At 38.9% G+C, this 14,971-nt stretch overlaps 2 protein-coding genes across 4 annotated transcripts in view; both read right to left on the bottom strand.

The window, feature by feature from the left end:
- LOC140372174 (leucine-rich repeat LGI family member 2-like) overlaps positions 1 to 14,971 on the bottom strand; it is a 481,342-nt gene that overhangs the window by 136,303 nt on the left and 330,068 nt on the right. The gene's annotated exons all lie outside the window — the stretch shown is intronic.
- The window catches only part of LOC140371374 (uncharacterized), a 157,048-nt gene that overhangs the window by 45,206 nt on the left and 96,871 nt on the right, over positions 1 to 14,971 (bottom strand). For 2 of the 3 annotated variants that reach the window (XM_072458486.1, XM_072458487.1), the window contains exons 1-2: positions 7,530 to 7,550; positions 4,678 to 4,704 (exon numbers count right to left, since the gene is read on the bottom strand). Coding sequence is in view for 1 of the 3 variants with exons in the window: in XM_072458489.1 (XP_072314590.1) it covers positions 4,678 to 4,704; positions 7,530 to 7,556 (54 nt within the window). In the remaining 2 variants the exon portion in view is untranslated. Of the gene's footprint in view, positions 1 to 4,677; positions 4,705 to 7,529; positions 7,557 to 14,971 lie in introns of those variants that run through there. The other variant, XM_072458489.1, reaches the window with a different exon arrangement.

Here is a 14,971-nt window from a genome sequence, read left to right on the forward strand (position 1 = left end):
TCTGAATCCTTTGGGACCCGTTCCTTTCAAGTCCCTCCAGTGTGTGCTCTGAGCCCTGGGGTGCGGGTGAGCCCTGTGCACTCGTGTCTGTGTGTGAGAATGATAATGACACTGTGGTTGATAGGGAATCCTAACCATTCACAGATTGCACTGTTTTGCTTTTCTCCTCTAGATCGGATGTGTGTTATTCCACAGGGCGGAGCGATGCACAAAGCCTGCGGCGAAAAGTCACTCTAGTAAACAAAAAGCCAGATAACAGTCGCAGGAATCTGGCCAGGACGGCATCATCTTCCTCAACCACACCAAACAACCGCCGCGTCCCAGCCAGCGACGCACACGCCGCCTGCAGATGGTTCTAATGGATTTAGGAGGGGTAATACATTCATCTGAAGCCTCAGTTTTGGCGAAAGCATCGAGCGTCAAATTTATCTCAACTGAGTTTCATTTTAGGGCTCCTGATATCATCTGCAAACAATAAAAGAATAAAATACTTCTTTGTTTGCAAGTCCAACGTCAAATCTTGGAAATGACATAATGCTTGACTCTTTATCTTGGAGCAAAATTGTCACGTGATTCAATTCCAATACAGTGCTCTGTAAAAGGACAATTGTGGACAAAATGCATGTAAATGAATACCCCAAAAATATTTTCCTTTCTGGTATTTAAGGTAAATACACATAAGGCCTTTTTAGCTGAAAATGGTGTTAAACATAGTAAAAACATATATTTTATGTCAGAACTAAAATTTAGGGGAGGCAAGGCATTCTTCAGTTTAATCAAATGTTTAAGTGTATTTTTGTTTGTTTTTCCTTGAGTTGAGAGCTTATGCTGAATTATTTGAAGATAAAAACTAAAACCTTTGTAATAGCCCACTGTATTGTGTTTTTCAATAATATAGTTTATATAAAACGTTTTTAAATTAAATAAGATATATATTTAAGATATCCTTGGTGTTTTTTTTTTTACCAGGGTAAATACAAAATACTAAATAATACACTTAAATATAGAATATCTATATCTAGGATACCTTTACACTCATTTTTTTTTTTTATCGTTCAAATTTTTAAAACGTTAGTGCCCATTCACACTTACTCTACTTTCAAATTGGGATTAAACTAGGATTTAACTAAATCTGGACTACACCTTGACTAAACCAGGACTAGAACAGGTTAAAAGCAGGACTACATCAGGCACCAACCAGGAGAAGTGTGACAACAACCAATGGTAAAATGTGAAAGATTCTTGTCAGACTGAGCCTCTCTTTGCCCTGCAGCTGTGGCCGGTGCCGTCCTTCACCCAGACCACACACCAGCGTAATCACAGAAACTCCTGTTGATTGTATCCCACCAGCGGAGCACAAATGCTCAGCTCACAAACATTTGTCAAGAGTAGCCAATTTATTATTTGTTGCTTGGTTAACCTTTCTCTGGTGTCGTTGAACTTTGACCTCTAGGCTGGGGGAAATCGATGACATGTGGTCCACAGTCAGTTGACGGTCTGTTGTGGGAAGTTAGAGTCCATGTGGTCAGTCTTGAAGCACTTATTCTTAAGACCGTCTCTATTCCTATATTGGGATTTTAATCATACAAATGGCTATTACAGTATTTAGACATGATGCATTTTAGAGATCACAATTGTGATGCCACATCACATTTTTCACTTAGCCTATCGTTTGATTTTATGTTTTGGTAACTAACAATCACGCAGGTAAATACAGAATGTTTAGTGTCAACACATAATGTAGCAAAAAAGCTTGCATAGGTCAAGACTGAAGTATCAGATTTTCAAACTTTGAACCGAGGAAGTAGGAATTGGGTATTTAAATCTATTTAACTCTGACTATCACCAACACTTGGCCACATAACTGTATTACAAAATAGTCCTTGAGCTAAAAGGCAAAAATGTACTAATTAACAAGAATAAAGCCTGGTAAGCTCAGCTGTACATGACATAAATCTAAGTTACAGAGAATAAATCCTGTATTAAAATAAATGGGATACGTGACAATGTGCTGTAAGACAAGATTTTCTGATGTACTAAAAGAAACCAAAGCTAAAACTAACAAAGTTGCATAATTTTCCATAATAATGAATGTTCTTATTTGATGTTTGTTAAAATCCTAAAATAACCTTCAAAGAAGCAGTGAGTGAAAGGTTTTCCAATGTTACAGCCATTTCTTCTTCTTTTTTGTTAAACATCAAAACACATATTGATCCCTTGTTTCTGCCATTTTGGTCCGGAAAATGTTGGTTTGGATTGACCAATATTAATAGCTGTGTCATCGAATTGAACACATCTGGTCTTAAAACCAAAAAATAAGGCAATATTATCCCCGCTGTATAGAAGAAAGCATAAGCGAAGCGGTGCCTTAAATGTCTACGCTTTTCCAACCCTCCATCTGTTTACATGGGGTGTCGTTTGGCAGAAGGCAGAGCTGGGAGGACACACTGGCTTGTTTACATGTTGTCCATATGGCTTTAATTGACTCTGCGTAGCCAATAGTGAGCATGAAATGAGCCAGACCAATCCACCGCTCAAGGTCGGGCTGCGCTTCTCCTGTTTTCATTTATTAAGGAAATCTCTGTTCGGCGACATTGCCCAGCTAATCTAATGCAAAATGTCAATATGGCATTCCTGGTAATATGATTTAGTGGCGACGCGTTTAGCCTCAAAAGGTTGTCGTCCTTTAGATGAGGCTTGAAGGCAATTTACGAAGGCGGATAGAACAAATTTACTCCAGTAACATGTTGAATTAAAGGTGCACTATGTAAGTTTTCTGGTGGGGAGTCTGCCACTTGCTTGTCTCCATGTCTCTTCAAGAAAAGTTACTACATAAAAAAATGTAGTTTTATCATATATATTAGCGTGTGTTTGCAAATTGCAGTACGTTTTTTTTTTTTTTTTTTTAACAATAAAACCAAATTTCTTCAGTTCAATATTTTATGTTAAAGAGGCTGTACCTCATTTTCACTGTTTTGAAATGTGGAAACAGAACTAGTTCATTTAACTGAATTTTTTTGCATGTAATAAAGTAAAATATGTTTTGCCCCAACACAGATATGTCGTAAAAGCATATATTTGGGTGAAAATGAGACCACAGTGCTTTCTCTGCATCTATTTATGCGTTTTATTCTCCGAAAAAGCAGGAAAAGTGCTAATGTTTGTTAGCTTTACCCGGGACAGCAAAACCTTGCTTAGAGACTCATGAAAGTGCTTATAAACTCATTGCGGTGAATATGTAGGATGCTAAAATCATTATGTAAGGGAGCAATACATGTGGCGCTGTAAAGAGTTTAAAATATACAAGTACAGACCCTATAAGTAGTTAAACATACAGTAAAATGATCTCAATTATATAAAAAAAATATTTATTTGATTACATCCATTCAGAAGTATAAATCTGTGTTGACTTTTTTCCTCCTTCTTTACAAAATTGCCTTCTATGTCTACAATTTTGACTTCCCTAGCACGGCTTGTACGTGACGTTTCTCGGTCCGTCAGGGAAATGTTAAAATGTCCAGTTTATTTATTTACACTGTAAGACAAATTGGCCTCTGCTGGCGACTGCTACAAGTCTTTCAGCCACGCCAATGTTTCTGAACTATAAATCACCCAACAGATAGAGACAGATGACTCCGTTTCACAGGTTAAAAGGGTACAAATTACGGTCAGAGCACATGAAATTTGAACCAAACGGGGATATTTTAGCCTTGAGGACACTTATTTCCTTCCTGTTTCCGTGAGGTGACTCGCGACGTGTAAGACAACCCCAAATCATTAAAAATTAAATAAGGAAATGAAATAGTGAAATGAAATGGCAGATTTTATTAAGGGCATAAAGTAAAAGCGTAGATCTTCAGGCTGTCATTTGAAACCATTGGAGTGTATTATTATAGAGAAATACTTTATCACTTTGAGCCCACTAATCAAATTTCACAGCGAAGGTCATTTGTATTGACTTCCACGTCATAAGAAATGCCCATCTATGCACAAGTGGCCCAGGAGGAGGAATGAGTTAATGGGGGAAAAGTTCTGGCGTCTGTTTGGGCCGGGATCAGATCTGCTAATGAAGATCACTGTTTTTTCAAAGCTGACCAGACAAACCATTGTGCTTCACCAAATCAATTACAGACTTAAAAAAGTTAAAGCAGCAGCCTTGATGATAGACAGACCGAGAGGTTAAATATGCATCATGTGACTTGGTAAATGCAATCTACTTTCAACAAACTAGAACAGAAGGTCCATTTTTAACTAAGCAGAATGAAGCTATGATTGCTAGTGTTTTGAGCAATTCATTTCAAGCGCCGTCAAGCACGACAGAGCACTTATAACACCATTTAGAAGGCACACTTTTTATCGAAACGTCAAACTACACTCGCTGGGAATGATTAGTGCTTAGCGCGTTGACTGAATCGTTAGTGATTACAGAGCCAGTTGGCCCTTTCGAGCACATTTCTCATTCCTGAAAATGTCACTCAATGTTAAATTTGAAAGGGATATAACTGCGGAGTGGTGAGAAGAATACTGCAGTGCGGAGTATTCAGCTGTGCTTAGGAATAAGCAGAGTGAAATTGGCATTTGGCTACATGGGAGGAACACTATCCCAGGATTTGTATGCATCTCCAACCTTTATTCAGTTGTTTCACACACATGCAAAGGCAAATTGAAATAACATACCCGAGGTCCTTGGTCACCTTGATCCCCCTGCAAAAGACAGTAAGAAAACTAATTTAGCATAGTTCATGATTGTACCCGTTATTAGATAAAATGGGGTATGAACTAAACTTTGACTATGGAATGTTTTGCCAGATTTCATTGTTGGAAACACTTACACATTGCATGCACATAAACATGTATGAGAGGCAATATTCATTTGATGCTTGCATTTGTCTGCGAGACATTGGTGTGGAAATGCAGACACACAGCGCTCAGTCTGTTAGGACGGGTCTAATATAGGTTTTCAGCACACATCTTTAGTTTTCCCATCGAAACGGATCAAGACACGTGTACGATGTATATGGTCATTTGAACAGGACAACACGAGAAATAGGATCTGTCTGAATAGTTTTAGAATGAATGATTGTGCATCAAAGATGTTTTTAATTGTATTAACATTAATATTCAATAATATAAAATGTATTTTTAATTAAATTACCTTTAATCTAGAAAACAACACGACGGTGAAGTTGATTATATAAAAGGAATTTAGAATATGTACCGTACTTTTTGGCCTTAAAGTTATCCGCTACTTTTTTCCAAAGCTTTGAACCCTGCGGCCTGTTAGTGCCCCCGGGTTAACGGCCACCAGGGGGCACTCTAACAGCAAGCGCAAATAAATATCGCATGTTACAACTACAAGCTCAGGAGCAGATGAACCAGATGTGAAGACTCAGACACAGGTAAATAAAAAAAGTGTCAAATAAAAATTAAAATCTTGATCTGTCAAGATCCTTATTTCTGTAAAAAGGACATTCTATTGCCTAAAGAAACATAAGTAATATGTTTGCATCAAAATTGGTATCATGACAACACTAAAACCAAACCAGTCCACAACAAATTTGAGTATTTTCAAAACTTCTCAGAAATTTGTGCAATGCGTTTGCCATTTCTGTAAATATTGGTATTACTATTCGTTGTGGTGAGGAATCAAATCACTTATGATAACATCTACTGACACGAGCTGGATATCATACAGACGGAGAAGGAACGCAGTGGTTTTCTGTGTGAATGTGGTGAAGTCTCGCTGCCAGGCCAGAGAGCGCAGGCCCTTTTGGTGGTGCCTTTAAAAGCTACAGAAATCATTGGTTTGAACCTGCTTTTCATAAGGGCTACAGCTCTTTCACAGCTGAAGTCTTGGTGTTCTTTTGTATCAGTTGTAAATGCGTGAAGACCAACGCTTGGACATTGAATTATAGTCCTAATCTGTTTCGAAACGGATAAGCGAACATCCCAAACCCTCTCATTTGCTCCACTCTCTGCTCCGGTTGGCAGCTTTACAACGCAGCCGCAGCAGTAAAATGAGCTCAACAACTTATCACACGCGGGCAGGAGTTTTTACTCACACAAACTCAAATGCATTGCCCGAGCACTTCCAAATAAAAACAGATCATGAAGTTTGGGTCCAAAAAAGCTGAGTTTTAATGGAAAATGTTTGTGAATGGTTTTTGCTAATGCACACTTGTTTAATCTTGGGTGGGAAAATAAATATTTTTATTTTGTGTGTTTCATTGAAGGGCAGATGACGTGGTTCCAACTCCGAGGAGAGATTTTAGGCTGCAAAACAATGTGCTTGACAATCACCTGAATGATATTTTGAGATTAGCCGCCTGATTGTGGCTGATCATAGTCAGACCACTCAAGCTTAATTCACAATTTTAATGGCATTATTGTGGAGTTATTCACAACAAACATGGACATAACTTTGTGAAAGTGCATTTCTCACAGCTTCACTCAATTCTATTCTTTTATGTTTGAATGTAGATTAATACACTAAAAATAAAGGAAATAAAGCCAATTGTTTAATGCCACACTATGTCCAAGACGAGAGCGATCCAGATTTTTTTTTTACAAATATATATATATATATACATTCTGATTCATGCATTTATTGTTTACATCATTACCACAAAACATGGTTTGACTTTATTATATAATTGAGTACACGTGACTTTAGTTTAGACTACACATTTCTCTAAAAAGTGGAGAATACAACAGTAAAGATTTTACTCAAAATGTTTGTATTGTTACTTCCTGGTTGGACATGAGAGACATGAGCAGATGAGACATAGATACAGGTAATTCTGCTGTTACCTAGCAACCTACTGCAACCTACTGTAAATAAGGGCCAAAATCCATATTAAACAATGTGGGAGTAATGATTTGACAAATAGTAATATCTGAAAACACCTTCATTTTGTTATGTTTTGTCTGTTTTCCTGTAAATTGTCCATGCATTTTCAATACAATTTCAATTTTTCTTCTCTGCCACATGACTGATATAAAACTGGAATATTTACCACAAGGAATACCCACCAAACAAGGTCATAAGTAGAAAAACATGAGAACCTGTTACATGCACTTTAAGCTCAATTTATGGCGACTTTAAACATAAACCGGCACCTGTTCCGTCTGCATTGCCTGATTCAGACACTTAATCATGTTTATTATGAACAGAGGTCTCACAGTTTGAAGTCAAAAGCCACAGGCGCACGTTTGTCCTAGAATCCGGCCTCCTTATAAAGAGACACTGTGGTTTATTTTGCACGGATCACTGCAGTTTTATGGAGAAGTGCTCAGCGAGGCATTTAAAACACTCCAGTTTGGGGCTCTGGCTTTCGCTCAGTCATTTTCCCGGGTGCGGACTTGTAAATGTCAGCAGGATTTGAAAAACCTTTAGATTACAAACCATGATGGCCAAGATATATATGTTATTGTACAGAGGACTATAGGTTACACAAATGGAGACATATTTGATAAGGGGGTAATTTAATCCAAGTGTTTGAATGATGTAAATCATTGGAATGACTCACCTTTTCACCCCTTGGACCTGGAGGACCCTGGGAAAAAGAAAAGAAAAGATAATTGGACATTGTTACATTGAGCCGTTTCCAAAAGGCGAGTCACTTTTGGTGCCATTGGCGTAGGAAGCTAAACAAGTCCACAAAATTGCTGCGGCGTCACGGTCGCCAACAAGTTTGCCAAAACAATGGTTGACTTTAAAGAATGGTGAACTTTGAAGATTAACGAATTGTGTCTTGATCAAAGCTAGCGTTGTTTACCTCTGTGATTAAGATTTCTTGTCATAAATTTGGAAAGCAGCAACTTATGCATCACTATTTACGGACACAAAATTAGAGACAAAAACAAGGCCAAAATCAAATCCAGGTTTACGCAATTCAGCACCAAATCCAGATTATTTTGACAATTTTGTCAGTGGTGAGGGACCAGTGATTCTGATAATGACCCAGTGGTCTTCGTTTAGGGCTGGTTCAGTCCTACTTTGGCCTTGGTTTGATCTCGATGCTCCTTTTTAGTCCTTGCTTTGTTCACATTTCCTAAGGTGATCGTTGTAGTGAAAGCTGTACAAGACTTCCAGATTCAGTACATTTCAACAATCAGTGCCTCTTGGGTGGGCTTCAGCATTGTGGACTGAATGAGGTGTTCATCCATACACTTTCCCTGTAATGAATTGGGATTTAAAATGGTCACTTGGACACTGTGTCGATGGCGGCTTTAGTCAAATAAAGCTTTTTGGACAACTGAAGCTTTTGGAAAATTCACCATTAGTACAGTGTTGGCAGAGTAACTGACTGACCACCCGCTTTGCGACTGTCTGTGGGCCGCAGCAGAAAACACTCGTGCCATCTATAACAGCTTAAAATTCTTTGAGAAAAAATATTTGAAAAGATAATTAAACAAGGCTGCCAATAACAAGAAATATAACAAGAAATACAAAAGATAGTCAGCTAAAACTTGTGTACTTTCTCTGTTTTATGAGTCCATGAGTAAAAGGCTCTCAGCATACATACGGTTGTCAAAAGTATGAAAAATCTGAAAATAAATGCTAAGGCTACTAAAGCTACTATTGAAAATGCATTCTAAAAACTATGATACTAAAAAAATCATATTCAGGACAAAATGAGACCTTTCGTGATAGCACATGCAGCTAAAAGTCTTCCTGAAGATGTGAGACAGGCTTCTATGCTGACAATGTTCAAATTTAAGCTAAAAACTGTTTCGTTTAGCTGTGCATGTGACTGAAAGGACTTTTCTTTGCACTCTCCTCTTTTATGTCTTGAAATGAAATGTGCTCCACAAATAAACTTGCCTTGCCTTGTCTTGCCTTGCCATGTACTTGAAAAAACCTTTTGACCATTTTTCTTAGTTCTGCTCATTACTATTGGAAAATGTTAACAATGAAGTCTATCCAAGCCACGAGTCAGCCAGGCAACCTCACAATCAAAAGAGATCACATCAACATAGCCTGTTGTGCAGCAGCCATTTTGGACCATAGATCCAGTCCAACGCTGTAAAAACAAAAAAAAGCAATGACATTAATCCAAAGACCACTGACTGGATCTGTCCATAGACCAGTGACCCAGAATACAAACAACCAGCGTGTAGAGCTGAGGCCAAATACAGTGCATTGTGGGAAGAGCTGAGGCCAGTTTTCTGCCTGCTCGCTGCCTTTGGACATTAGTTTTGATGCAAGCTTAACTAACCGTAGCTTTTCGCTTATGTACAGCTCTGTGATGTTCCCAAATGGATTCGCACAAGGTCTAAATTGCCTTGGTCATGTGGCTGTGAACTTGAGCTGGAGGTCTCTCATGAAGCAGCTTTTAGAGTACCATTCAAAATTCAACTGACAGAGGTAAGAAGTACTGTTATTCCCTAAATATTTGCATCAAAACTACTTCGATGTGCACTTTTTTTGGTTTCCCCTTTCTTGATCATTTGTCTTGATATGATTTTCATGCCAAATGCTGTTCAGGAATAGCATTAGTAATATTCAAAACGTTCCCGAAGTTGCTGAAAGTTGCCAACACTGAGATCTGACAAAACATATTTGAACACTGCTTCATGTTTTATAATGTAAACTTGGCAAACTATTACAAAAACATCTGTAACAAAACAACAAAGTCTTTACAATCCCACAAAAAACGTAACCTTCTGAGAAATACAGGGTTGTTATACTAATAATTTAAGTTTCTTGCTCCAAACTTCCAAAAGAAAACCCAGTTTGTAATAATTCCCACTTTTTGGCCTGACATGTAAAAGACACCTCGTTGCCAAGACAATTTTTCAGAATATCATTTACTCCCTCGCTGTAATACAAAGTGAAGTTGGTTAAGTCAGAAATAGATGGCAGTGTTGTCCTTGTTGTTTGCGGTTTTGGCAGAAGAATTTCTTTACAATTTTTTCGATTTCCCTGCAGACCTTTTCCCCCACTATTTGAAAGGTGGCAGGGATTTTCCCCCTTTGTTTCTAACGGCTCGTTCCTGCCGCTGCGGGAGAGGGTGGTCGTGTAGGTTTGGCCTGTCCCCAATACTACAGTCAATGTTTAGGGTTCAAAAATACATCTCATTTTCTCTCCAGTGGCCTAGCATAAACCCAACTACACATATCTTTCTCTGTTACACATCATCGTTTGATAGAAGTTCATCAGGATTCGGGAGAAAGCTCTAAGCAGCAGAGGATGTGCGGCTCACCATCACTGTGGCCATGTGTCGTCTCCAATAACAGAATATAGAGTTTTGGTGAAGTTAGCTGTGTTTCATTGCGATGTACATATAGTATAAAGTCTGTGATAATGCACTTGTGTAACGTGTGGTATCGAAGTACCACGTTAATGAAGAATACCACCTTTATAAGAGTGATTTTCCTCAATGCAATGATGACTCAGGAAACAAAGGTGTCTTAGTTATAGACTTTGGTGGTTGTAAGTTTTTCCTGGCATAAGCCTTTCCATTTATCCAGGCTTGGAAGCGGTGCAGAGACAACAGTCATTTGCATTTATAACTGGCTGAATTGGAATAAAATACAAACCCAACTAAAACTGTCTTAAATGTTATATAAACTCTAACTTAGATATTTTTAAAACTAGGTGAAAATTATTGTCGGTAATCCAGTACATTTGAAAACAATTGCAATCTTGTCAAATCCCACTGGGTTGTGTTTATATATCTTAGTATGGTGATATTTGTATTATACTTGTGGGTTAAGAAAGGTTAGTTTCGAAGAGAATACTAGGGATGTAGAGCTTTAGCCGTTCAGTCGATTAATCGGTCGATTTTTCGGGGATGTTATAGGATTTATATTCACAACAGCAGAAAGGGTGTCGTGAGTTATTTTGAGATTTGTGTCTGGATTGGGAACTTTAACCTGCCTTTTTACAGATAAATAAAACGTTTGGGAACACGTACTTGGTCAAGTCGTTGATACACTTAAAAGTTTGAGAGCCTTTACCAAACTAAAACCGTTTTGAGATGTATCCAAAATAAATGTTTGTGACATCTACGCCCTTTTATAGAGCGGTTACACTATTAACTTTGTGCAAGTATATTTTAATGAAGCAGGAACAGTTAGCAGATCCCGGAGCACCTGCCTTGGAGTGTCTTTTGAACACTTGCCAGAGCAGCAGCGGTAAAGAAGAACGCAGCCTGCACAGGTGCTGATGGCCGCTGAGCCGTCTGCAACCACAAACCCTCTTCAAGCCGTGTACGGCGCGCTCCTTTGAAACCATCCTTTGTGAAATAGCTGTTTAATACAGTCTATAAAAAAGCCACGCCGTACTCACTAAACTTTTTGGACGCGCTCCAGTGGATGCTGTCTGCTGTCTGAGTGATGTGCAAATGATGGGCTGTTAAATGAGCAGGTGCAGAGCGCGCGGCCCGATCATTTCCACATGTGTCTGGGGCCGACAGGAGCAGACAGGGAGCAAGCGCTGGGGTATGTTCAACCAGTCAAGTAAAGAGTGAAGCAATGCAGCCACTTTCAGATGACATTTGAAGTGGGATATCTCATTTTGAAGATACTATATGCACCATTACACTATCGAGTACACTGTCTATCTAGTATGAACATTGTTCAAAAGGCTGCAAATAGAACTTTTCTATATTATCCTTCAAATAGAAGTAATGCAGTAAAAATCCATTTCAGTTTTGTCAGTCTTAGCATATTTCTTATAGATTGCCATGCCAATGTGTAAGGGATAGTACAAAGTAATAAAGTAAAGTAGTAAAGTCATAATAATGTTGTAATATTGTGTTTTTATATTGTGAACTAAAATAAAGTTGATCTTGGTTGTGTTGTCATATCCTCCATGGTTCTGGGTTCTTGTCAGCTTCCACTGCTGGACACATAAGTAGATTTTATTGAATGATTAATTTCTTTATAGAATGTGCGAGCATCTGTGTCCCAGCAGTTTCACTATCCTCTGAGTCTCACCCCGACTAAGGACCAATGTTGTTGAGAATAACCAGAAGCTCTCTTAAATTCAACATTACATTAAACATTTCAGGTAGAGGGTCATGTCTATAACTGATCGACAGCTGTTTTTATGGTACAAGGTCATCTTTCCACAGATCTGACCTATAACTTGGCTTAGAGGCATCACAAATGTATCTCCATAGATATGTTTAATGCCAATTCAGGCAAAGAAACAACATCTAAATAGCTAAAAGCAGGTGGCAGACCCTCCCCCAGATAATGACAACATGTACTAGTAATATGTTCAAATATTCCAGAGTGAAGTAATCTTGACCTTTGACAGACACAAGCATCATAAATCTCTTGGAGACAACATTTGAAAACAAACATAACTGATTGGTAGAGTTTTATCCAATGTTATATCCACAGGGACACCATTTCTGACATTTTGGAAAATACTAGTTTTTTATATTCTTTGTTACTCCAGTTGCTATGAAACAATCTAAATGTATTGAGAAGTTATAAAGCAGAGATTCTTTCCACAATTCTTAATGCCCTGCCAGTTTGTCTTGAGTCTCCAACTATTTTCATATTCCAGCACATAATGGGTGCATTTCTATATTTATCTGTCAAAGCTATTAAAATATTAGCATTTACAGCTTGTCTATAGCCTCACATTGTCCCAGAACAATTTCCCTGCACTGGCTTTCTGTAGCACTTGTCAAAAACTTGCTTTGTGTTTCTCCATCATTATAGCAGTACAAGTCCCATTTAATCGTGCGATAGGGCAGTGCATTCCCATGGAGCAGCAGTGGAAACTGTATTCTTTACAATGGCACATTTTGTGTTTACAAGTGTGTTGTGGCTTTTTTTGTTGCTGTTCAGAAAAACAGCACAATTATGTGGATTAGTGAGGTTGGAGTTAAGCCTCTCGCCATCTACAGTATGTAGTAACAAATGTTTATGTCTCTAGCGACAATAGTGTTGTCAAAAAAATAATCAAAGAATCAATCATTGTAGTGTGTAGCATAAAGATAGATGGATAGATATAAAGTTAAACCTCTAAACACAATCAAATCAAAAAAGTGCTTCATAATCAACATCTTCATTTCTTGTCTAAAGGTTGGATTCTCGTTCTTCTCATTCCTCCCCTCATGCAATTTTGCGCAGGACGTGGTGGATGAGATCTTGACATCTTCCCAGATGCAGGCAGCAGGATCAGGGCTGGCCCGTGTCCACTGATTTAGCTGTTGTTGACATGAGCAACATGATTCCCGACGGTTTGGCTGCACAGTCTTGTAAAGCAATCCACCTAATCCGACGCAATACGGAAAGGCAGGAACGGGAATATCCACGTAACCCCTGTCTGGACCGGAGTTGTATTAGTTTTCATCATGGTGACCCGGGATCCAAAAAAGCCTATCCATCAAAAAGAGCTCATATCCTCGTAGGAGAAAGTGTGCCAAGTTCGCTGGCAGGAGGCGAACCGAATCCCACATGGATCCAATCATTTCCCCCTGAAGCACTGGCATCTCGAAGGCCAACAACTACTGCTTTTACAACCTGCGTTTTACAGGCGCAGGGTTTTCTCACACACAGCCCTACACAATATTCATAAACACATGTGTACGCAGGAAGTGGGGGCAAATTTATCCTGGAGGAAGTACGTGTTGACCAAGGACTGAGTGAAGAGGGGCAGGTGAGGAGTGCGAGTGGCCACAGAAGTGGGACGCGAGCCAATGTAAAGCGCCTTTGAGCGAACAAATCTGACTTGCACACTTGTTTGATGCAAAGCGAAATATCAGTGGCTTTTTATTTAATTTTCCATTCATTCTGCATGTCAAACAAGGTGGGAAAGTCATAAATGCCTGTAAGGTTGGAGCCAATTTATATATTATTTTATGTTGTGCATTACAGTTCATTACAGAGTGGCTAGTATTTGACTTGGTATATATGGTATATAATATCAAAAACCTAAAACACTTCCTAAAACACAACATTTCTTAAAGGTGCCCTATGCAAATGTTCTCTTGTGTGCCACCTGTTGGTTTCCATGGAGATGTCATGGCTTTGCTTGGAATGTTTCAGAGTAGGGGAATTAAACCTTGCATATATCTTGCCTTTGCTCAATTATAGGTGTTTTATTGTTTTGGAGAGGTGAGCCCGCTGTATTGTCCAAGGTATTTTTGCCTTAGGAAATACAGCGGGCTCACCTCTCCATAGATCTGACGCGTAACTTGACTCTGGGAAGAGCCGTGCTTGTCCTCATGGAGTGACAAGTTTAGTGCCATACTGTGGAAACAACATCTGGAGAAAAGTAAGTGACGCAATGCACATTCAATTTATATGGTAGAAACTTTCTATAAACAACTCCTGGACGAATGAGGGATTTCACATTTCATACTATATTTTTCCATAGGATATGACAGCAACTTAAGAGACAGAAATACCGTACAGTAGACAGCCATTTCCTAGCAACCCAGTGTCTCAACATGACCAAAACCCTAATTATTCGAAGTAGCAGAGTAGAAAGCAAATCATACAGCTAAGACATTTTAAACCTGAACTTAAAGGTGGTATGGACGATTTTTTTTCAGCAATTTTTTTTATCATATTTCCTCGTGGCGTGGATAAATCATTTGTCCTGCCACGTATCAATCATAAAACGCACCTATCGCTCGCGTCAGGCTCGTCCCCACATTTCCGCGTGCCTAAGCGCATGGATCTATCATAATATAGTTCCCTCAGTGTACGGGGCAAAATGAAGACGGAGAAAGACAGTTCGAGCTGACGCAGAAGTGGACAGAAATCTACGGGAGACGAGAGATGCGATCCGTTGCGCTAATAAACAAACGCACGTGTGTGTCGTATCGGTCCACACGGGGGAGTGCACATGCGCACTTCCGCCTGCGTTCTCAAATCAGCGAAAAATCGTCCATACCGCCTTTAACAATCAGATGCAATGTTGATGGTCAAATATGATGGTGTATATGATGGTAAATATGATGGTAAATATGATCGCAAAGATAACGCAACTCTGGAT

The sequence above is a fragment of the Eucyclogobius newberryi genome, unplaced genomic scaffold, assembly GCF_026437365.1.
Source record: "Eucyclogobius newberryi isolate DKJ021-1_F unplaced genomic scaffold, fEucNew1.0.hap1 SCAF_22, whole genome shotgun sequence".
NCBI classification, from domain to species: Eukaryota; Metazoa; Chordata; class Actinopteri; order Gobiiformes; family Gobiidae; genus Eucyclogobius; species Eucyclogobius newberryi.